Source organism: Rhinopithecus bieti, unplaced genomic scaffold (genome assembly GCF_001698545.2).
Source record: "Rhinopithecus bieti isolate Rb0 unplaced genomic scaffold, ASM169854v2 scaffold_50517, whole genome shotgun sequence".
NCBI lineage: Eukaryota > Metazoa > Chordata > Mammalia > Primates > Cercopithecidae > Rhinopithecus > Rhinopithecus bieti.
The window spans coordinates 845,482-870,728 of record NW_016819943.1 but is presented as its reverse complement, the minus strand read 5'-3'; the positions used below and the strand labels follow the sequence as shown (position 1 = coordinate 870,728).

The following is a 25,247-nucleotide window of genomic DNA, read 5'->3' as shown; positions in this document are numbered from 1 at the left end:
ACAAACTTACACTAAGTTGTTAAAACCTGTCTGAGCAGGATCTAGTTTGAGGCACTAAGAAGGATAAGACATCAGTTGGAAAGAAGTCCCCATCAGAACAGCATGAATTCTGCTACAATTGAAGCAATAGCCTAAAATTTATGCTGAGACATGAGGGAAAAATGGTGAAATCACTGATGCTTTACAGAAAGTTAATGGGGAAAATGCTCCAAAAAATTAGCAGTTTACAAGTGAGTAATTCCTTTTGAGAAGGGACAAGATGATGGCGAAGATGAAGCCCACACCAGCAGACCATCCACACATCAATTTGCAAGGAAACAATTAAACTTGCTCATGCGCTAACTGAAGAGGACTGACAATTAACAGCAGAAACAAGAGCCAACACAATAGAAATTTCAATCAGGACAGTTCACACAATTCTGACAAAAATTTCAGTTGAACAAACTTTCCACTTGATGGGTGCCAAAACCGTTGCAGCCAGATCAGCTGCAGACAAGAATAGACCCTTCACAGGAAATTATAAACAAGTGGGATCAAGACCTTGAAGCATCTCTTCAAAGAATTGTAAGCAGAGATGAAACACAGCTTCACCAGTAAGACCCTGAAGACAGAGCACAATCAAAGAAATGGCTACCAGGAGATGAAAGTGATCCAGTCAAATAAAAAGCAGACAGGACGAGACCAAACGTCATGGTAACACTGTTTTGGGTGGCTAAACGCATTCTGCTTTATACTTTCTTCAGGGTCAAAGAAAGATATCATCGGCTTATTATTGTTGTTTTGAAGAAGTTAGCCAAATCTTTAGCAGAAAAACACCTGGGAAAGCTTGCAACTATGTTGCATCCAAAGTAAAGACTTTTATGCAATTATTAAAAGAACATGTCAAATCTGTAAAGTTGTCTCTGATTTACTGGCAAGTAAAAATTCATGGTAAAGAACAACATGTCCAGCCTGATAGTAGATTTGATTTTAATAAAATAAGTGTAAACATTTACATACATGTTTATATATAAAGTAATGTCAATAAATGGAAAGACATGCGTACACAATCGCAAAGAGCATTTTACTGTAGCAGGGACTACAGGATTAGCTAAAATGAAAGTTTCATTTCTTATTGTGTTTTAAGTATTTTCCAAAATACGAAAAAAGTCATAATTGCTTGGAAGGCTTACATAGGGGGATCACTTGAGCCCAGGAGTTTGAGTCTAGCCAGGGCATGATAGTAAAACCATGTTTCTAAAAATAAAATAAAATTTTAAAATGCAGTGGAAATTATGAACAATTAACCAGTTGTACACAGATACATATTAACGAGGCCATTACATAAAAGTTGCTAACCAACAAGCATGTGGATGGCACAAAATAATTTTTTACACAGAAAAGAAATTTGAGATGCAACAAACACAAATGTCAAATCCCAGTTCAATAAGGAATTCTTTTAAATATTCGAAGCCAGAATACTTTTAATGTGCTAAAGGAGCAATGACTTACCTTAGGCACTGGCTTTCCCTGATGGCAGTTGATACCACCAATGAAGACCATGTTGGGCATCACGGGTTTGGGATAGTCCAAAACAAAGCCCGTTCGCAACAGCCAAATTGATGTGTGGCTGTAGAGATCATATGCCGTGACAGGTGTTTGGAGAATTTCAGAGGCTATTTCTAGGGCATTTTTGAAAAAATACGGGCAAAATAAATGTTCCCCTAAGTAGAAGATGTGGTTCCATACTCTCTCCTTAAAAGTCATGGCATATGAAAACTCTGAGACATATCTAGGGCTGTGGGAAAGAGAAGCAGGGCGCTGTGTACCTTCTTCAAGATAATGACAAAATATTCCTCTGGTGAAGACCACAGAGGGGAGGGAGAAATATTTGGCAACAATTAAGCCACACAGATCGAAAGGATCCAGAAACACTGCATCAAAAGACCTCTCCTTTAAGTATTCTACTAATTTTTGGTCATTAAACAAACTCTTGCAATGTGAAAAACTAAATTCCAAACATTTAGATGAACTCATTAATAGAGAAAATAAGCTTCGTACTTCTGCTTCCCATTGAGCATTGGCAAAAGCCACGAACTCCCGGTCCAGATCCTCAAGGGTGTGCGAGGTAGAATAAGTCTTCACTGTGCAATTCAGTGATCTTCTCAGTTGCCAACTCACCTCTGGCATGACTACGACCACCTCATGCCCGCTGAGAATGAGTTTCTCCACCACCGACCGCATGGTGAACCAGTGGCTCCCATCCATGGGCACTACCAGCAGCTTCCCTGCCTTGGCAAAGCCACAGGTCAGCAGCAGACACACAGATAGGGGAAGGAGGCCGTTCCATCCTGCAAAAGCCATAAGAGAACTTCACCCCAGAGTGAGCAGCTGGGATTCTAAGCTGCTATGATACAGTAGGTGGCAGAAGTAAAGGCACAAAACCTGACCCCAGTAGAGGGCATGTAGTTATTTGTTCATCAAAAAAAAAAAAAAAAGTCACAATCACTGCCAATGCATTACTCATAATAACACATGAGTAGCATTTGCTGAGATACCTGCTTGCACGTTTTCCAGACAAACGTACCTTATGTTCTTTGCCTTGGGGATAGATCATGCCCTGTGTTGCAATGGGTGTTTAGAAGCAGAATTATTCAGCAATGCTTTTGGACCTTAACAATTCAGAAAGATAAAAAGGAAAGTAAATTTGAATAAAGCTCATATTTTTGAAAAGTGTTTCCAAGCAAAATTTGGATGTTATCCTCAGACAACAAAAAACTCTATGCCCAGAAAGGAACTGGCATCTCATGTGCCAAGGAAAGACAGTAAGGCCCTCAGCACTAACTTCCTAACTGGCAGGAAATGGGGGCTCACCTGCGTCTCTGCAATGCACAGGCATTGTTGCTTCCATTTCCAAACCCTGAGAGGCCTTTGAAAGGCTGAAATAAGATTGACAACCCCACCTCCATGAACCCTTCCAGAGATTTGATGGAATGTGACCATCACCTATTGTAAATGGCTTTCCTCAGATATGTTGCCTGCAGTGGGGAGTCGTGGCCCTATCCTTTCCTAAGCACTCTGCTGAGCTGCCTCTCTCAGCCCGCTCTGCTTCCTCGTTCTGAACAGAGCTGTAGGCCTCTGCTGTGGGCTTATCCCATCGGTCTGGTGCCTTCTTTCAGGAATATGTATTGGTCACCCACAGTATCCTGAAAACCCCTTGAAGACAGAGGTTATGTCTTCTTCCTATTTTCATCCTCCTTCCACAGCACCCATGCTATACCTGGCACAGAGGAAGTTCACGGAATTCTTGTTGCATTGGGCTGAATTACATCATGCAGATTTGCATGCATTAGCCCAGTGTGTCAGGTAACACCCTGAGGAACATTTAGTGAGGGAATCAGCAGCCAACCTCAGGGCATAATCCTTATAGGAGCACAAGATGGCTCCCTCCAGGATGCGTTAATGGGTACTAGACATTGCTTAGTCACCTGTCCCTTGGTGACTGGGGCACTGGCAGATGACTGTCCTTGAAAAACAAACATGACAGTGAGTGATCTACCTTCCCTGGAGGTTTACTTCAGTGTAGAAATTAATGAAATAGAAAATAGAAAAACAATGGAGAAAACCAATGACACCAAAGATGACTTTTTGGGCAGACCAATTAACCTGACAAATTTCTAGCCAGGCTGATTAGAAAAAAAAGACAGAAGATATAAATTACCATTACCCGGAATGGGAGAGGTAGTATCACCATAGATTCTACAGGTATTAAAATGATAAGAGAACACGAACAAATTCATGCCAATAAAATCTACAATTTAGATGAAATGGACAAATTTCTTAGAAGACACAAGCTGTCAGACTTTACACAAAAATAAATTAATAACACAAATGACATAATCTGTACCTTTTAAATTTAAATTGAATTTTGAATTCAAATGTTCCCACAAACAAAAAGGTAAAGTTCAGATGACTTCACTGATAAATTCTGCCAAACACTGAAGGAAGAAATAATACCAATTTCTCACAATCTAGTCCAGAAAACAGAAGCATGTGAAATGTCCTAATTCATTCTGTGAGACCAACATTACCACAATACCAAAACCAGATAAAGATGTGACAAGACAGTAAAACTACAGACCCTCATGACCTTAGATACAAAAATTTAAAACAATATTTTAGCAAATCAAATTCAATAATAATATGGTTTGGCTGTGTCCCCACCCAAATCTCATTTTGAATTGGAACTCCCACAATTCCCACATATCATGGGAGGAACCTGGAGGGAGGTAATTGAATCATGGGGGTGGGTCTTTCCCATGCTGTTCTCATGATGGTGAGTAAGTCTCACGAGATCTGGTAGTTTTAATAAGCTTCGTACTTCTGCTTCCCACTGAGCATTGGCAAAAGTCCAGATCCTCAAGGGTGTGCGAGGTAGAATAAGTCTTCACTGTGCAATTCAGTGATCTTCTCAGTTGCCAACTCACCTCTGGCATGACTACGACCACCTCATGCCCCCTGAGAATGAGTTTCTCCTGCACAAGCTCTCTTTCTTTGCCTGCTGCCATCCATGTAAGATGTGACTTGCTCCTCCTTGCCTTCTGCCATGATTGTGAGGTCTCCCCAGCCATGTGGAACTCTAAGTCAATTAAACCTCTTTCTTTTGTAAATTCCCCAGTCTCAGGCATGTGTTTATCAGCAGCATGAAAACAGACTAATACAGTAAATTGGTACCAGTAGAGTGGGTTGCTACTGAAAAGATACCTGAAAATGTGGAAATGACTTTGGAACTGGGTAACAGACAGAGATGGGAACAGTTTGGAGGGCTCAGAAGAAGAGAGAAAAATGTGGGAAAGTTTGCAACTCCCTAGAGATTTGTTGAATAGCTTTGCCCAAAATGCTGATAGCAACATGGACAATAAAGACCAGTCGGAGGTGGTTTCAGATGGAGATGAGGAACTTGTTGGGAACTGGAGGAAAGGTGACTCTTGTTATGTTTTAGCAAAGAGACTGGCAGCATTTTGCCCCTGACCTAGGGATTCATGTAACTTGAACCTTAGAGAGATGATTTAGGGTATCTGGTGTGAGAAATTTCTAAGCAGCAAAGAACTGAAGAGGTGACACAGGTGCTGCTAAAGGCATTCAGTTTTAAAAGGGAAACAGAGCATAAAAGTTTGGAAAATTTGCAGTCTGACTATGTGATAGAAAAGAAAATCCCATTTTCTAAGGAGATATTCAAGCTGGCTGCAGAAATTTCCATAAGTAATGAGGAGCTGAATGTTAATCTCGAAAACCATGGGGAAAATGTCTCCAGGGCATGTCAGAGGTCTTCATGGCAGTTCCTCCCACCATAGGCCTGGAGGCCTAGGAGGAAACAATGGTTTCATGTGCCAGGCTCAGGGCCCCCTGCTGTGTGCAGCCTAGGGACTCGGTGCCTTGCATCCCAACTGTTTCAGCCGTGTCTAAAAGGAGCCAAAGTACACTTCATGCCATGGCTTCAGAAAGTGCAAGTGCCAAGCCTTGGCAGCTTCCATGGGGGGTTGAGCCTGCGGGTGCACAGAAGTCAAGAATTGAGGTTTGGTAACCTCTGCCTAGATTTTAGAGGCTGTATGGATATGCCTGGATGTCCAGGATGAAGTTTCCTGCAGGGGCAGGACCCTCACAGAGAACCTCTGCTAGGACAGTACAGAAGGGAAATGTGGGTTTGAAGCCCCCACAAAGAGTAACGACTGGAGGACTGCCTATTGAAACTGTGAGAAAAGGGCTACCATCCCTCCACCCCATAATGTTAAGTCCACCAGTAGTTTGCACCGTGCACCTGGAAAAGCCACAGATACTCAATGTCAGCCTGTAAAAGCAGCCAGGAGGGAGGCTGTACCCTACAAAGCCACAGGGGCGGAGTTGCCCAATACCATGGGAACCCACCTCTTGCAACAGCATAACCTGGATGTGAGACATGGATTCAAAGGAAAGCATTTTGGAGTTTTAAGATTCGACTGCCCCACTGGATTTTGGACTTGCATGGGGTATGTAGTCCCATTATTTTGGCCAATTTCTCCAAGTTGAAATGGCTGTATTTACCCAATATCTGTACCCTCATTGTACCTAGGAAGTCACTAACTTGTTTTTGACTTTACAGGCCCATAGGTGGAAGGGACTTGCCTTGTCTCAGATTTGAACTGTGGACTTTTGAGTTAATGCTGAGACTTTGCAGGACTGTTGTGAGGGCATGCTTGGTTTTGAAATGTGAGGACATGAGATTTGGGAGGGGTCAGGGTGGAATCAGATGGTTTGGCTGCATCCCCACCCAAATCTCATCTTGAATTATAACTCCCACAATTCCCACAAGTTATGGGAGGATCCTGGTGGGAGGTAATTGAATCATGGGAGCAGGTCTTTCTCATGCTGTTGTCTTGACAGTAAGTCTCACAGGGTCTGATGGTTTTAAAACAGGAGTTTCCCTGAACACGCTCTCTTTCTTTTCCTGCTGTCATCCACATAACATGTTACTTGTTCCTCCTTGCCTTCTGCCATGATTGTAACGCCTTCCCAGCCATGTGGAACTGTAAGTACCTTAAACCTCTTTCTTTTGTAAATTGCCCAGTCTCTGGTAGGTCTTTATAAGCAGCATGAATACAGACTAATACAAATAATATTTTAAAATACGTAATACATAAAAAATCATAAACTACAAGCAAATGAGATTTATCCCTGAGATGTAAAGCTGGTTTTAACTTTAGAAAATTAATCAAGGTTGTAGAGTCATGCTCACAGAAGCTTAACTCACAACAGCCAAGAGGTGAATGCAACCCAAGTGCCATCTCCAGATGAGTGCATAAGCAAAATCTGGTAACAATGGAATAAAATTCAGTCTTAGAGAAGGAAATTCTGACACATGCTACAACATAGATAAGCCTAGGGAACTTTGTGCTAAGTTAAATAAGCCAGTCACAAAATGACAACTGGTTTAATCATTCTACTTGTATAAGGCACCTAAAAGAGTCAAATTCATAGAAGCAGAGAGAGGAACGGTAGTTGCAAGGGCAGGGAGGAGGGAGAATGAGGAATTATTGTTTAATAGACCCCAAGCTTCAGTCTAGGAAGATGAAAAGAGTTCTAGAGATAAATGGTGGTATCGGTTGCACAGCAATGTGAATGTCCTCAATACTGCACTGTGCACTTAAAATGGTTAACATGATAAATTTTATGTTATGTGTATTTTGCCACAATTAATGATAAGATAAAGAATTTTTGTAATAATTGATCAGGTATGGTGGCTCATACCTGTAATCCCACACTTTGGGAGGCCAAGGTGGTTGGATAGCTTGAGTCCAGGAGTTCGAGACTAGCCTGGGGAATGTGGTGAACCCCCATCTCTACCAAAAATACAAAAATTAGCTGGGTATGGTGATCTGTGCCTGTAATCCCAGCTACTAGGGAAGCTGAGGTGGGAGGACTGATTGAGTCCATGAGGTCTAGACTGCAGTGAGCCATGATTGCCCCACTGGACTCCAGCCTGGGTGACAGAGCAAGACCCTGTCTCAAAAATATACATACATACATACATAAATATAACAAAAAACCAATCAATGTAATACACTAAATAAATTAAAAACGAAAACCATGTAATCATCTCAATAGGCATAGGACAAGTGTTTGACCAAATTCAACATCCATTCTATATTTTTTTCTTTTTTTCTTTTTTTTTTTTTTTTGAGACAGGGTCTCACTCTGTCATCCAGGCTAGAGTGCAGTGGCACAATCACAACTCACCGCAGCCTTGGCTTCTGGACTCAAGCAATCCTCCCACTTGAGCCTCACAAGTAGCTGGGACTACAGGTGCGTGACACCATGTACAGCTGATTTTTAAAATGTTTTGTAGATAGGGGGTCTCACCATGATGTCCAGGCTGGTCTGTAACTCCTGGTCTCAAGTGATCCTCCTGCCTCAGCCTCCCAAAGTTCTGGGATTATAGGCATGAGCTGCTGTGCCCAGCTTATTCTTGTTTTGTTTTGTTTTGAATGCGGAAGTTCAGGACAGGCCCTTTTGGAGCTCATAAATGTTGTCACCTGTCTCATGTCACCTCTCTGCTTCATGACCCTCATACGCACAAGGCAGTAGCTGAACCTACAGCTGCTCCACCTTCCTCATGCTCCTCTGTCAGCTTCTCCCATACCTGAGACAGGGATGTGATTAGCTCTGAAAGGAAGGGTGCCAGCTTCTTCTGAAGGCCATCCACATTGTCAAGGTAGGAGGCATTGAGAACTGTCTGAGTTCCGTCCCTTCTGTGGGTCCTGGATTATCCTCATTGTCCCCACTTTACATCCATCTACCCTGCCTGAAGACCCACACTGGGGTCCTTAAGCTCCAGCATCAGACACCAAGGCCGTTTGCATGGATTGTCCAGCCAGCTCCCACCATGCCTCTGGCCAATCCCTCACCATGTATATGCATAGCGGCTCTGCTTCTCCCGCTGAACCCTGACTGCTATAGACTGCAAGCAGGGGCTGTGGCAAAGTAACACCTTGTACACTTCTTGACTTGAAATACAAGAGGCAGAAGGGAGAGGGGAAAGGGTAGAGTCTAGACCACAGCTCTATTGCAGTTTCTGCAGGAAAGATAGATAGGGCAGGAGAAACAGTTTAGGACTGGCTAGTTTGAATAATTTCAGTGGGTTCTGAGCTACATGGGTGGCCCTTTGCTATCTCTAAGAATTAACTGACCTGCAGAGGGACACTGCATCCCCAGCAAGAAAGTGACTTTAAGATGCAGAAACATTATAACATACAGAAAATGTAAAAATACAATCAATATAGCAAGTATGCTTTCTTGTCTCATGACTAAATACCTAGCAATGGAATAGCTGTGTTCTATGCTGGGTGTATGTTTACCTTTTTTTTTTTTTTTTTTTTTTGAGATGGAGTCTCACTCTGTCGCCAGGCTGGAGTGCTGTGGCACAAATCTCGGCTCACTGCAACCTCTGCCTCCTGGGTACAAGTGATTCTCCTGCCTCAGCCTCCTGAATAGCTGGGACTACAGGCATGTGATACCACACCCAGCTAATTTTTGTATTTTTAGTAGAGACGGGGTTTCACCATGTTGGCCAAGATGGTCTCAATCTCTTGACCTCACGATCCACTCGCCTCGGCCTCCCAAAGTGCTGGGATTGCAGGCAGGAGCCACTGCACCAGATCAGTGTATGTTCACCTTTTAAAGAATCTGCCAAATAATATTCCAAAGTGGCTGGACCCATGTCCCCTCCCACCACCAGGATCTCTTCACACTCACCAGTACCTGGTGTCTTTGTTTGTGTTGCTATAAAGGAATACCTGAGGCTAGGTAATCTACAAAGAAAACATGTTCCTTGACTCATGGTCCTAGAGGTTGAACAAGACACATGGCACTAGCATCTGCATCTGGTGAGAGGCTTGGGCTGCTTCCACTCATGGCAGAAGGTGAAGGCAGAAGGTGCCGACACACGGTGAGAGAGAAGCAAGAGAAAAAGGAGGGAGGTGCCAGGCTCTTTTAAACAATCAGCTCTTACTGAAAGTAATAGAGGGAGAACTCATGCATTACCAAGAGGAACGCACCAAGACATTAAAGCAGGATTCACCCCCCATGACCCAAACACCTCCCACTAAGTCTGACCTCCAACACCGGGGATTCAATTTCATCATGAGATTTGGAAGGGACAAATACCTAAACTGTATCATTTGGTATTGTCAGTCTTTTTCCTCTCAGCCATTCTAATGGGTGTGTAAATTAAACTGTGGTTTTAATTTGATTTCTCTAATCACTAATGATGTTGAATGTCTTTACATGTGCCTGTTTCCCAACTGTATACCTTATTTGGTAAATGTCTGTTCAAATCTTTGCACACAAAAAAAAAATTGGTTTATTTTCATTTTCTCTTCATTGAATTTTAAACGTTCTTTATACATTTTGGATATTTCTCCTTTATCACATACATGCGCTGCAAATATTTCTTCCGAGTCTGTGGACTTTCTTTTTTTCCATCCAACTTTTTATTTTGGAATAAATTTAGATTTACAGCAAGTTTGCAACAAATAGCACAGAAAATCCCCATATATCCTGTACCAGTTTCTCCTATTGTTAAATGTTACTGTAGTATATTTATCACAACTCATTAACCAATATTTGATACATTACGATGAACTAAAGTCTATGTTTTCTTCAGATATCATTAATTTTTACCTAATGTCCTTTTTCATTTCTGGGATCCCATCCAGGATACCACATGACATTTAATCATTTAATCATATGTCTCCTTCACCTCCTCTAGCCTGTGACAGTTTCTTAGACTTCCCTTGTTTTTGATGACTTTGACAGTTTTGAGAAGTTCTGGTCAGTTTTTCTGTAGAACGTTCCTCAGTTTGAGTTTGTCTAATGTTTTCATCATAGACTGGGGTTATAGGTTTTTGGAAAGAACACCACAGATGTAACATCTTTTCTTGGGTATGGATATCCAATTGCTGAAGACTATTCTCTCCACTGAATTGCCTTTGCACCTTTGTAAACACTTATTCATACAACTGTGTATCTATTTCTGGACTTTTCACTCTGTTCCATTGATATATTTATGAAATATTTGATTACTACCCTTTGTAGGACGTCTTGAAATGAGTCAGTGTTCGCTATTTTTTCTTGTTTTCCATTGTTGTTTTTGCTATTGTAGATCCTTTACATTTCCGTAAGAATTTTAGAATCAGTTTGCCAATTTGCACAAAAAAAAGCCTGCTGGGATTTGGTTGGGATTGTATTGAATTTATAGATGAACTGGGAGAACTGACATCTTAAAAATTTTGAGTTTTCCAATTCATGAACATGTCTGTTTATTTAGGTCACTCACTGAAGTTTTGTAGTTTTTAGTGTACAGTCTTTCACATCTTTTGTCAGATTTAGCCCTAAGTATTTCATATTTTTTATGCTATTTTAAGTGGTATTTTCATTCCAATTTTCAATTGTTCATTGCTACTACAGCTGACCCTTGAATAAAGCAAGGATTGGGGGCACCAACTTCGTGCAGTCAAAAATGAGTACAGAACTTTTGACTCCCCTAAAACATAACTACTAGTAGCCTACTGTTTGCTGGAAGCCTTGCCAATAACATAAACAGTCAATTAATAAATATTGTGTAATATATGTATTATATGCTGTATTTTTCTTACAATAAAGTCTGCTAGAGAAAAGAAAATGTTAAAAGTCATAAGGAAGAGGAAAGATCTTTACTATTCATTAAGTGAAAGTGCATCACCACAAAGGTCACCATGCTCACTGCCTCCCATTGACTGGGCTGTTGAGGAGGGGTGGGGTGGGGGGGGTTGGTCTTGCTGTTTCAGGAGTGGCAGAGGGGGAATTGTTGGAGGAAGTGGAAGGGGAAGCAGGAGAGACAGGCACACTCAGTTTAACTTTATGGAAACACATCATAATTATTGTCTGATAGTTTTGCTTTTTCAATTCTTCAAAAATGCTTGAGCTGGGCACAGTGGCTCACGCCTGTAATCCCAGCACTTTGGGAAGTTGAGGCGGGTGGATCATGACGTCAGGGGTTGGAGACCAGCCTGGTCAACATAGTGAAACCCCATCTCTACTAACAACTACAAAAAGTTAGCCGGGCCTGATGGCGGGCACCTGTAATCCCAGCTACTTAAGAGGCTGAGGCAGGAGAATTGCTTGAACCTGGGAGGCAGAGGTTGCAGTAAGCCGAGATCATGCCACTGTGCTCCAGCCCAGGCAACAGTGCAAGACTCTGTCTCAAAAAAATAAAAATAAATAAATAAATAAAAATGCTTGCATACAGTACTAATCCTTCTTCTACTATTTGCTTTACTTTCAATGCCCATATCATAGAAGGGTCCAAGTTGTCAAAGAAGTCAAAAGCAGTCTTAAATTATCAGAATCCTTCTGCAAGACTGTCTAATGTCAATTCATTTTCTGACAGTGCTTCTTCTATATCTTCTTCCTCATTATCTAGTACTGATTCAAAAGCACTCATCTCCATCAAATCATCTTCTGTTAATTTCTCAGATGTGGTATCTATTAACTCTTGAATTTCTCCAAGATCTAGATCTTCAAACACTTTACGCTTTTTTTTTTTTTTTGTGCCATATCCACAATCTCTTCCATGACTTCCTTGATAGGCTCTGTTGTAAATCCTGTTAACTCATACACAACATCGAGACACAGTTTTCTTCGGCACTAATGTATTGTTTGGGGCTTGATGGCTTTCACAGTTTTTCTGTAACAACATGGGCCTCTTCAATGGTGTAATCCTTCCGGGCTTTCACGATATTCTCCCTGTTGAGATGCTCTTCCATAGTGTTGACACCCCTTTCCCTAGAAAATCGTATGTAATGAGCCTTAAAGTTCCTTATGACTCCTTGATCTAAAGGGTTAATTTTTAATAATCTTAAAAATGTGAACGAATGAGTGCTCCCCTGCTCGAGTGGACCCGCGAACTCACCAGCCGACTTGTAAGGGAGCTCACCTTTCCCGCTCCCGTTCCAGTTTCCAAACTCTTGGAGCAGAGGAGCTACATTTCCCATAAGGCCCCGCGCGAGGGGCCGGCGCTCCAGCGGGGCATCCTGGGAAGCATAGTCCACGATCCATAAATCACTTTCTGGAGACCCGCCCTCGCCAACATGGCGGCGCCCAGTTGGGGCGGGTTGGTTCGCTTCGCGTTTTGGCCAGGGCGGGGGTCTGGGCTTTAGGCAGTAAGTGCGGCTGGCGGCCGGGGATCCTGGGAGGGACGTGGGAAGCGTAGGGACAGTGTTGGTGGCACAGCCTGAGGAGGGCGAGGCGAGAGGCGGCCCAGGCCTGCCCGAGGACGCGGCGCTCTCCTGGAGTCGGGACAGTGGTCTCCGGCCGCGGGCACCTCTGCCTTTTCGCGCCCGTGGGCCTTTGATGGCTTGGAAGGCCCCGGCCTCGGCCGGCCGTAGGAGTTGGGAATTCAGGAATGCAGACAGCGAGCTCGAGGCCAGACTCTCGAGTTGTGCTTTTTATAGTTTTCTTCTGAGGAAAAGAAAAATAATTGCATTTCAGCGCTTCCTGTCACTTGGCAACTATGCTAGGCGCTTGACGTTTCTCATCTCCAAGTGACCCTCCGCCACACCCTATGTGAAACCTTGGGGAAGTCACCTAGGCCCCCACCCCTAACGATGGGATTAGTGGATACATATTGGAAGGCCTTTAGGCTCGATAATTTTAACTGCAGTCTTCCCCGCCCTCCGCCCTCCTTTCCCCCTCCCCTGCCAGTGAACTTCTTCCGGCCCAACAGCTTCGGGACTATGTACTAAACTGCTCTTAAAAAAAGTTAACTTGATCCGTTTAATTTAAATGTCATAATCTGGTATATAGTACTGAAGAGTGTGACAAACAGATTTTAGTGAGTGAGTCTAAGAATCTAGGGTTGACTTGGCCATCCCAGCAGTGGATTAGTTGTGACAGGTTTTCTTTTTTAAAAAAATTAGTGATGTGAACGTGCCTTTTTAAAAAGAGCTGTTACTTATTTTGGGCCAAACCCTGTACATTAAGTGCCCTTCTTTCGTTATGTCATTTGACAGTTTAAATGACCCGAGGAGACAGATGGTATCCCATTTTACACATAAGAAAACAGATTAACATATCCAGGGTCACACAGGTACTTAGGATCCTGACAGGGATGAAAAAAGTCTAGATCTTGCTGCCTCCAAAACCCAACTACTGTACATAGAAACAGTAGTCCTGTGTTCTAAGAAACAACAGAATGGACTTCCAAGTGTAAGGTAGGGGGATTTGTGGAAAATTTATTTTAAAAATAAAAGCATTTATATGTCACTTTTATTTTAAGGGTAGTATTTAGTTTCACAATGTTTGGGGACCTATTTGAAGAGGAGTATTCCACTGTGTCTAATAATCAGTATGGAAAAGGGAAGAAATTAAAGACTAAAGCTTTGGAGCCTCCTGCTCCTAGAGAATTCACCAATTTAAGCGGAATCAGAAATCAGGGTGGAACCTGTTACCTCAATTCCCTTCTTCAGACTCTTCATTTCACACCTGAATTCAGAGGTATGCTATCTTACATACGTTTGACTAGCAATATGTACCATCTTCTTTACATGTAATTAATTATGCAAAATCACAAATGGACCAGTTATCTTAAAGCTATATTCTACAGTATGTGTTTATTGTTGCAAATGTAAGATATAAATTGGTAATTCCCTCTGCAGAGAAATGTGAAACTTAAATATATCCTGGGTGATTACAATAATGTTTAGTAGAAAAATAAAAAAGCAATATATTTCTTTTTAATTCCTATAATTTGAAGTACAACATAACGACAATTGTCATAAAGTATCAGTCTTCATTATTGTCACACTGTTTGAGTTTTAAAATTTCTCCAGAACAGCAAACAGTTAAGCCAGAGTTATCCAAACAATTATATCTACCTTTTGGAGTGGGGAAGGGTATCATATTATTTATATGGGTCCACAGTCGTTCATACATATGCATTTCTGAAATCTGGAAAGCTTACACCCTTATCTGATCTCATCTGAACTTGTTTGGCTTCAGAACCAGACCTGGTGTGAGGCTATGTACAGTTTTTAGTTGTCTCATGTGGGTGAATATTCATACATTCATTACAGGAATATTAATCTGTTTGATTAATGGAAACTGTCCCAGACCCTGCTGGGAATGTAACATTTTATATATGTATATAGACATATATATATGTGTATATATAAAAAACACTTTTTTCATATTATCTTTATAAACTCTGGAAATTCTGAATTCCAAAGACCCAGAGATTTTAGGTAAGGGATTGTGTCCAAGAAACAGACCCACAACTCAAATTAGCTAAATTTGAAAGGGGGATTATTATAAGAATATAGGGGATCTCAGAAATCAACTGCAAGAAGCTAGCCTGACCTTATTGGACCCTTGATTTCTTGCCCCTGTTTCTCTCTCTATATTTCTCCCATATCCCATCTCTGCAAACCAGCTTCCTCCACAAGGGTCCTAGGAGCTGTGTTCCCATGGCCTCAGTGTGAACATTACTTTGCCTTCACCTGGCCCTGATGGGGGTCCCCAGCACTACATGGCTTTGTAGCTCAGCTTTCCACAGTGTCTCCATATTAGGAGGACAGACAGCCTGACTCATCCTGTATCTGGTTTGCCATGTTCCTCTTCTGTACTACCACCACATTTATCAAATCTTTGTGGTTCTTCTGTTGCTTCTAAGCTTAGACTTCCTGCCTCCAGATATTTAGTAAATATTTACCACTGTTACCTTCCCAGGAGCAATTTAATGGATTGGATTGCATGTGAGATTTAAGTGGTACCTCTTAGCCTTGACTCAATCCCCTCCATAAAAATATCTCCCTGATGCAATCAGTAATTCCACCACTAGAAATTTCCAGCACTAATAAGTAGATTCCTAATAGGGATAACACTTTTCCAGGTTTTAATATAGTTGAAGTTAAAGGACAACTTGAAGTAGAAACGTAGCCTCAAAGGGACTGAGGAAGATGGTCAAGTGTAGGGCGGGTCATGGAGAGTACCATTAGGCAAGAATAGTACTGAGAGTCACAGGCCAGCTTCCTCTCCGGCGAAGGGGATTAAGCACATGATTTGACATCTTAGTGCACAATGTACACTGCTTTTATAGCTTAGCCAGAATCCTGATGCTGATTGACAGGGAGGTATAATTTGGAAAGGATAAGGACTGTCAGAGAACTGGGGGAGAAAAATTTTGGAATAGTATTTTAAATAATAGGACTAGATTGGGTTCCATCGTACTCCATTACAATGTAGCTGAGAGTACTGGGAGATTATCATAAAAGTTCTTGTATGGTTTTGTGCTTTAACTTGTAGGTTTGTAGTTCATTTTTGCCCAGTCCCAGCACTTAGAAAGAATATAACGTTCATTAACAGTAAGCACTAGGGCAGCAGTAGTTTTTCAATAGGAGACACATTTATTCCATTCCTTGTATCCCTGGAGTATATCAGAGTTCCGCAGTAAGAGTTCCTACCTGGGCTCAGATACAGACTTCTCAAAAGATTCAAATGTGCCCCATTGGGTGGCACATCACCTAGATATTGGGTGATAAAGAAATTCTGAAATTTAAGCACATGGGGTTGCCAACTTCTTCTTTTTCCAGCTAAGACCACTGTCATCTGTTATTACCTTCAATACGGAAAAGACATTTTCACACCAAAAAAAAAAGGGCATCTCAGAGTAAAAGGGGATCCTTCCCACGAAAGGATGGTTGTTAGCCTTACATGTGGCAGGAAAACTGCAACACTACTGTATTTCCCAAGATTCCTTTTGGCTTTTGGGACCTGATGCCATAGACAGTGGGAAGCCATGAAAGATTTCTGATGTTACTGTTTTTAGTTTTATGCATAAAGATTATTTTCCTTTCCTAGAATTAGGAAATGCTGAAGCCTTAGCATGCCACTTTATTTTCTTAGAGTCACTGCTTAAAAATGTTACAAGAAAGTAAAGTGTATAGAGTAAAGGTATAAATATTGCCACAGTCATATTTCTGAATCTACTTGATTTTACTTAAAGGTGGTCTTGGCTTTCTAAAACAATTTTTTAAAATGAAATAATGTCATTTGCATCTCTGATTCTACCTTTTTGTTTAGAAGCTCTGTTTTCTCTTGGCCCGGAGGAGCTTGGTTTATTTGAAGATAAGGATAAACCTGATGCAAAGGTATTACATCTACGGTTTACTGGGGGTGTTTTAGAATATTCAGGACATTTTTTTTAAAGAAGGAATTAAGTGACTTGTTTATAAAATAGTAATTTTATTAATTATCAAATATGATCTTTTCAGAAAGTGATTTGGCTTATACCTTATGGGTAATGGAATTTTACTTCCGAGAAATAATCACTTTTCCAAGTACAATACTGCTACTACTTTATAAACATGTAGCTCTCTTTACTATGCTTATTCTTTCTTCTAGTGAAGGAAATATTTGCAGAACATCCACATTAGCTTCCCCCAGAAATCTATTTAAAGCACTTTTTTTTGCAACAATAGCCACCCCACCCCCCCAAAAAAACAGAGACTGGTATTCTTTTCATTTGGTACTCTGGAAATAAATTGAGTAATGAGTTAATTTATTATTTTGTTTGTTACTGTGTTGATATTAAAGTGCAGATCTAATCATGTTCCTCTCTGCTTAAACATAACTCAAAAGTTTCTTACCACGTTCAGGCCCAAATTTGTACTTCTTAGGAGTCTTTCATGATCTAGCCCAGTGCTTCTCAGGCTACCTGTATGGCAGAGGACCTGTTTTTGTGTATTTCTTTTTATTCCCAATCTATTGCAGATTAGCACTTTTATAGTATATGATAAAAATGCCATGGGAATGTCAAATTGCCATTACGATTTCTAAATACTTATTCTCCTTTCAATAAAGTCTGGCCTACAGACAAGAGTCCAAGCAACATTGCTCAGTCTGCCCCAGCCCTCACCACATCAAGTAAGGCAGGAACTCACTTGGAGCCAGAAGAAAGTGAGGCAGGGTGTGCTGAGAACTCCAGAGTGAGATACAGTATTGTGCCTGGAAAATTTCTACAGAGGGGGAAATTATGTGTATCAGAGATATTTTAGAGAAATAATGGACTATTAGAAGAGATTCAAACTACTGTCAATCTGTAATCAATTGAGTGGTTTATTAGGACCTATTTGAGTTTTAATGTTTATCTGAACCATATCAAGGTAGAAAACTCCAAATAACTATTATATTTTGGATTGAATTAGAATTTTCACAGGAGAACTGAATCATAGTTAGTTTTTCCCTTATAATAGGATATTCATAAACTTTCTTCTGAATGAACTGGGAGATACAAAAAAGCTAGTATGCAGTTGTTTTCAAAAGCCTCAGTCAACACTTAAAGAATTCATTTAGAAATGTGTTTGTTTCTCATTCAGGTTCGAATCATCCCTTTACAGTTACAGCGCTTGTTTGCCCAGCTTCTGCTCTTAGACCAGGAAGCTGCATCCACAGCAGACCTCACTGACAGCTTTGGGTGGACCAGCAATGAGGTATGAGGGTCAGCTCTCTAAGGAAGAGTTCCAGCAGTAGAGGAAGGAATAAGGCTGCTTCAATGTTATCTAACTTCCTTTAATTTTGTCGTAGGGTCTCAACATACTGTTTGAATGTTTTCTTCTCACATTACAAAATTACAAGCCAGAAATATATATTTTTAGACACTTGCTGTATACAGTATTTTATGAATAGCTATGATTTGGGGCTGGGGAGAAGATTAGAAAAACAGGGAGAAGTACAAGAGCTGATTTTTACAATTTCTACCCTAAGAGTCTTTATGTAGTCTGGTTGAGACACAACACCTATTACATGGAGATTACCTACCATTTATATAGAAAACTGTTGATCAGTTTTTTAGTCTTTGACCAACTGGATGTAATGGATCAATTACATTGTAAGTAAATTTTTAAAAATTCTGTGTTGTGTGCTTTGTGTTTGAATCCACATGTTCTGATTTGAATTTTGCTTCAGTCAAAAAAGTGAAATGGTTCTTGGCAAATCTTTTTATTCTTCCTGTCCTGACTTTCTCCTGACCTTCTCCATTTTCTTTATGAATCTTGTTGTATATGTGGGCTTTCTCTCACGTTCCTGTTTGAGTTCTAAAAGGAATTCTACTGTGTACAAACACTACACACTTGTCAGCAATGAGTAAAGGTGCTTGTTGCAAATATTGATGAGCTGTTAGCTATACAAATCCAAACAAATCCCAATCTACCATTTTTATATGGAATAGATGGATGTATTCCTGCAATGACAGGTATAGGCAACTATCATAGAATTTAAAGAGCAAACAATTGGAATAGTGTTATATTGACTTTAACGGTAAACTCTGCAGGGGGGTCTCTCTAACCAGGAACACTCCTTAACTAGGTGATACTAACTATGTGATTAAGGAGGTAAGGCATGGACTTTGAAGCAAAATGGGGAAATAATACATTCCCTAAACAAGTATGTTAAATTTCTGGTGTAGGGCTGGTACTTGGGGTTAATCCCTTTAAAAAAAAAAACCACTATATTGAGATATAATTTACATGCCACAAAATTCACTCTATTAAAGGGTTTTTTTTTTTAGTGTATTCACAGAGTTGTTCAACCATCACTAAAATCAATTTTAGAAAATTTTACCACCCCAAAAGAAACTCCATACCCATTAGCAGTAACTTTCCATCCCCCTCAACTCAGACACTGGCAACCACTGACCTCCTTTCTGTCTCTATAGATTTGCCTATTCTGGACATTTCATAGAAATGGAGTGATCCAGTAGGTGGTCTCGTAACTGTCTTCTTTCACTTAAGGTACTGTTCTCAGGGTTCATTCATGTTGTAGTATGTGTCGATAACTTCATTCCATTTTATTGCCAAATGAGATTCTATTGGATAGATATGCCGCATGGTTTTTGTTTTTTTTTTTAATTTAGTCGTTGGTTGATAGATTTTCTTTGTTTTGATAATGAGCTTCACTAAGTTGCTGATTTCATACTTCTTAATGCTGTGAATTTTTTTTTTTTTTTCTAAATAAGGTCTTGTAGAAAACCCTCTAGGACTGGACCTGCAGTGGTAGGAGAAGGTCTCTGTGGTACCTTTGCCAAGTGTAGGATTGTTTAGGAACAGAGCTTGAAAACTTCCACAAGTTTTCTGTCCCATCAGAGCTAGTGATATTAGATAAATTTACATCCTTGAGGGTCTTCTATTTTAAAAGGCAAGATAGGAATCCTCCAGCTTTCATCCACTTTATCTGCTGCTCTTCACACGAAACTTTTTTTTTTTTTTGAGTTGAGGTCTCACTCTGTCACCAGCCTGGGATGCAATGGCATGATCATAGCTCACTGCAGCCCTGGGTTCAAGGCATCCTACTGCCTCGGCCTCCTAGGTAGCTAAGATTTTAGGCATGAGCTATTGCTCTTGGTTGAAACTTATTTTTGAAATTGTCTTCCTTTATTGCCTCTGCTTCTGAATTCTCCATTTGTTCCTCTCCTTCCTTTCTACTTTTTTTTGTTGAAGTCAACAGTGACATCCCTGTGCCAAGTCCAGAAGACACTTCTCTGTTCTCAGCAGAAGGAGCTCTCAGTAGCACTCACCACCCTCCTTAAAGCCCCAGGTCTTCCTACTTCCTGGGGTCTCACTCTCCTGGCTCTCCCCGCAACTGCTCTTCCTCCTCTTCTCCACTTCTAAGTCTTGGCGTGCCCCTTGGTTTGCTTATAAATTTTTCTTAAGGAGAAGTTCACACATAGCTGCGTGACTGATAATGGATTAAAGCAAGTTCCATCAGGATTTTTTTCTCAGTAGCACTGAGTCTTGTTTTAGTTGTTTTTACTTCAAAGCAGTACATTCTAGTTCTTTTCTATTGTTGATAATTCAGACTATTCAGCATGTGCCCTGATTTCAGTGAGGTGTTCCTGTGCAGACACTGCCAGCTCTTAGACACTGGTCTGTGCCTAGTGTATCCCTCTCTCCTTACTGTGGCATGCCATGTGTATGGTTTCCCACAAGAATAAATGCACATTCTGGGTGTCAAAGGAATTAGTTATATGTACACAGTGAACACTGCCTGTTCATATTTTCATTTTTTAGTGTAAATAAAGATAGGTGGTAATGTCTTAACCAGATTACAGCTTGTTTTGCTGAGTCATTCTTATGTTTAATCTTCGGATTGCTTGATAAATCTTGAGTTTTTATTGACTAGGGTTTTTTTTTTTTTAATGTTTTAAAAAATCTGAAGCCCAGAATTACATCTAAAAGTTACCTGTTGTGTAGGAAATGAGGCAACATGATGTGCAGGAACTGAATCGAATCCTCTTCAGCGCTTTGGAAACTTCTTTAGTTGGGACCTCCGGTCATGACCTCATCAATCGTCTGTATCATGGAACCATTGTTAACCAGATTGTTTGTAAAGAGTGTAAGAACGTCAGTGAGAGGCAGGTAAATATGCCAGAGTATTTTAGTAATAAGTTATGTTGTAAATTATAATTCATGTCATTAAATGTATGATCTATAATACCACACAAGGATTAAAGTGTTTATTACTAAAAGTAATTTAGTGAGTTTTTTTTCTTCTAACTGCACCTAAATCATGAGTCTATAATCCAGATTTCTCCATCTGGATTGAAAGAAGCAAATATCTTGAAACTTAATCTTTTATTCAGTACCCTAATATTTGGAAAATAGATTTAGGGATATTTACAAATAGAAGACTGTGGCCTCATGTGAGAAGACAATGTCATCATGGTTGGAATATTGTAAAGAAAGTTAATTAGGGAGGTAATAAAAATAGATAATGCTGAGGACTGAGGAGTGTTTAATTTGACAAACATCTATAATTAAATATTGGATTTAGTTTATTAATATTCTTCAGAACGTTCATTTATATACGTGTGCTTCTGTTTATATATTATATATAAAGCTATTGTAATCCTGTGTTAATTAGTATAACCTTCAGTTCTTTGTAATGACACATATTGCCCATTTAATCTAATTGGAAATTTCCTCATGTAAATATAATTCTGTTTGCCCTACAAATCTTATATAGTCAATGATTTTTGTCACTGAATTCATCACTGATCCTTTAATAAAAGGCTGCTTTTGTTATTTATGCCAAGAAAGTTTGTGTATTTGTATGAGGACAAAATTACCATTTTCAAAGTGTTAACTGCTTTTTTGAAAATAGCTATGTATATAAAAATATGTGATTTTCAGGAGGCTGAGGCAGGAGAATTGCTTGAACCCAGGAGGCGGAGGTTGCAGTGACCCAAGATTGCGCCACTGCACTCCAGCCTGGCAACAGAGCAAGACTCCATCTCAAAAAAAAAAAGTGATTTTTTAAGTTTGGAAATAATTAAGATGTTGTGTGTGTTTTTGAATTACTGCATGCTTGACTTAGCTATGATGTAGTAAATCAGTATTTTCAAAACAATATATCTAAGACCATTATAAATTAAAGACGTTAACTTTTCACATATATATTATAAACCATATACTGTATAAATGTTATTTTTAGTACTTAAAATTTTCACCATGAGTTAATCATTTTCATTCCCCAAAATCTCTTAAAATAAAGCTGTTGCACACACATACAGAACTATAAATATGAATTAAATTTGCCGAATTGTAAGTGCTTATTACTAGAAATATTGTGATTCAAATGTAGTTATAGCAGGTTTCATAAACCCTCTTTTTACAAAATATTCTCTTGAATTTTCATAGGAAGACCTTCTTATCCTAGCTTAATGTAATTCTTTTTTTTGAGATGGAGTCCCACTCTGTTGCCCAGGCTGGAGTGCAGTGGCGCAATCTCGACTCACTGCGACCTCTGCCTCCCAGGTTCAAGCACTTCTCCTGCCTCAGCCTCCCAAGTAGCTGGGACTACAGGCATGCACCACCACACCCAGCTAACTTTTTTGTATTTTTAGATATGGGGTTTCACCATATTGATCAGGCTGGTCATATAATTTCTTTCCTTATAACTTCTTCAGTATATCTTAAGGCAACCCTAGCAAAAGAAGATAAAGAAATGGAGTTTACGTTAGAAAATTCAACCCTGCCCTTGCTCTTATAGTCTAGTCTAAAGTCTAAAACAGTACTGTGTACCTTGTATATATGCACTTCTGAATTCAGATATGTGTTTTATTGTGGTTTATATTTCCTCATAAAACAGATTTTATTGCATCTGCAGTAAATTCATAAACTTTTCTTATCAATTTTTTTCTGATATATTTTAAGCTAAATTATAGTTCTATTTCAAAAGAAGGATATTTAGCGTTATGAACTTTACAACATCTAATCAGGAGATCTACATCTTTATTTGTAGTGTTTTAGAAAACATATATCTGATTATTCCCAATATATGTGTGAGTTGGTGATGTGTTTGTAAACCTCTGAAATTGTTTTCAATATTATTATTCATGTCTATTTCAGGAAGACTTTTAGATCTAACAGTAGCAGTCAAAAATGTATCTGGTTTGGAAGATGCTCTCTGGAACATGTATGTAGAAGAGGAAGTTTTTGATTGTGACAACTTGTACCACTGTGGAACTTGTGACAGGCTGGTTAAAGCAGCAAAGGTAAAGACAGATACCTGCTTTTTCCCAGGGTCCCCACTTTGTACTTAATATAGTCAACTAGTATGAAAACGTCTCAAGGATATACTTGAAGCTATTGACACTAAGGATTGAAAAGATATTTACATCATTATCTGTATTTTAATTTTTTACAATAAAGAATTTTTAAGGCTTTCAGCCCAACAGTACACCCAACTTCCTTCTCTCCGGGGAAAAGTTTATTTGTACCTCAGTGTTTCGTAAGTATCCCTCCTTTTTGCAATTACTGTTGTGAAAAGAGATGTATATATTTTTATTTCTGCCACTGAGAAGCTTGTTGAGCTTTCCTTTCTTTGTTTACTACTACGAAAATAGATGGCTTTCTTCATTTTCTTAATGTACAGTTATTTTATAATCTTGACATACGTTCTTCCTCACTCTGGCAAATCCAATATAGCCTTACCTCCTCTGCCAGATAGGAGTACTTAACTTGCTAATTAAGGAATTTAACAGAATGCTTCTGGTTTTCTTTCTGTACAGTCAAGAAAAATATAAGACGAAAGAAGGTCAGGACTAAAGCAACTGATATCTTTTGCCATGTGAGAGCTAAGAGAGAAAAGTAAAACAAACCAATAAATATAGAATTCTGACATTTCTCAAATTTATTCATCACATTCATATATCAGTAGCCATTCCTGTAGTATAATTCATAGTTATTTTCCATTCCAGGAAAGAAGAGACACTTTGATAAGAGGAGAAATGAGAGACAACTACTGTTTAGCTTAGTGGAACACCTCCCTGGTGTTCTTTTCATGCATCCTAAGTTTTGCACATTCCAGCTCCTTTCTGATATGGCAGGGATTTATTATATCAGCACTTTGGCATTTCTGAAAATCCCTGTGCCACGTATTGGTGTTTTATCCCAGTACTGATGTGAGGTCTCTCTGTGCTTTACTGGCCAACCCTTTTGGGTCCAGGATATCTATTTGTTCTAAGGGAGACTGACATCTGAATAACTCTTTTTGGAGGACAGATTTTTAAAAAATGTTTTGTGGGTTTTTTTCCCCACTTTATCTTCTAGCAGCCATTCATTTATATTTCCTTTTCACAATTCCCTGTGATTTCTCACTATGGAATTGTTCTTTAATGTATTTTTCACACACTGAATTTCCACCAAAAGCATTACCAATGCTAGTTAATTGCTAAATACTAGTAATTCATTAACATTAATATAAAAATGATTATTATAGATAAATGTATCTATATCTATGTATGTATATTAATACCATTTCCTCTGGTCTGGATGTGCTGTCTCTAACCTTCTCTGGCCTTCCTTCTCAGCTTCTTGTACCTATGGCCAACATGGCATCAGCCCTGCTACTGTCATTATTATCTGCCGTGGTGACATTCCCACTGCCGTGGGTGATGTGATGAGCTGTTCATAAACATCATCAACTTGAGCTCAGTTCACTCAGTGGTTACTGAACATTGTCTTAAACAGCTACCACAAGAGACATATTTATGTTATGTGGTCATTTCATTATGACAGAGATAGCATTATTCCTACAGCTGACAATTATTGAATTTTTCCAACAAGTAAAATGAGCATTGATTTAGATAATACACAATACTGATTTTGTATCCTGGAGATTATAGATGAAACAGTAATAAAACCTTACACCCTATGCCTATAGCTTTCACAGGAAGATTGAACTTTATACTGTTTCACATGTATTTCCATCCAGTTTTTGCCCCTTTATCAAACCCAAAGAGAGAGGTTCATCATTTGCTTATTTTGTATTTCATCTTTGGTGTATAAACTTCAGAGTTTGGAATAGTGTTAGAAAGAGACCTACACTTTCAGCTTTTGGTTAGACTTCATGTTCACATTAACAAATAAGAACCTTTTGCTAAACAAATGTAGTTTTTAAATATACCTTTTATTGCATTTCTTTAATCTCTTTCAGTAGAAGTTTTTTGATCTTGATACTTTTAAATTTATATTCTATGCATTGGATTTGTTGCATTCTAAGTTTATGTCTGACTATACTGCTAAATAAATGCAGATTTTCTTGTCTTAAGCAGTCTATAGTTGAGTTACTTTTTTTGGATGCATTTTTAGAGCTTGCTTGAAAATCTACCATGTTGTTATATTGCTGGGTTTTTTTTTTTT

At 39.5% G+C, this 25,247-nt stretch overlaps 2 protein-coding genes across 5 annotated transcripts in view; one reads left to right on the top strand and one right to left on the bottom strand.

Moving 5' to 3' along the window:
• Window positions 1–1,422: 1,422 nt before the first annotated feature.
• LOC108520094 (UDP-glucuronosyltransferase 1-7-like) lies at window positions 1,423–2,343 on the bottom strand. The gene has a single exon (XM_017859366.1). The coding sequence runs from the start codon at window positions 2,341–2,343 to the stop codon at window positions 1,423–1,425; it is 921 nt and encodes a 306-aa protein (XP_017714855.1).
• A 10,265-nt stretch (window positions 2,344–12,608) lies between these two features.
• USP40 (ubiquitin specific peptidase 40) overlaps window positions 12,609–25,247 on the top strand; it is a 100,252-nt gene continuing 87,613 nt past the window's right edge. For 3 of the 4 annotated variants that reach the window (XM_017859383.1, XM_017859385.1, XM_017859384.1), the window contains exons 1-6: window positions 12,615–12,713; window positions 13,829–14,046; window positions 16,630–16,697; window positions 17,925–18,038; window positions 20,796–20,960; window positions 22,953–23,098. In XM_017859383.1, coding sequence (XP_017714872.1) covers window positions 23,018–23,098 — 81 coding nt within the window. In that variant the 5' untranslated portion in view covers window positions 12,615–12,713; window positions 13,829–14,046; window positions 16,630–16,697; ... (1 more) ...; window positions 20,796–20,960; window positions 22,953–23,017. Of the gene's footprint in view, window positions 12,714–13,828; window positions 14,047–16,629; window positions 16,698–17,924; window positions 18,039–20,795; window positions 20,975–22,952; window positions 23,099–25,247 lie in introns of all 4 variants that reach the window. The other variant, XM_017859386.1, reaches the window with a different exon arrangement.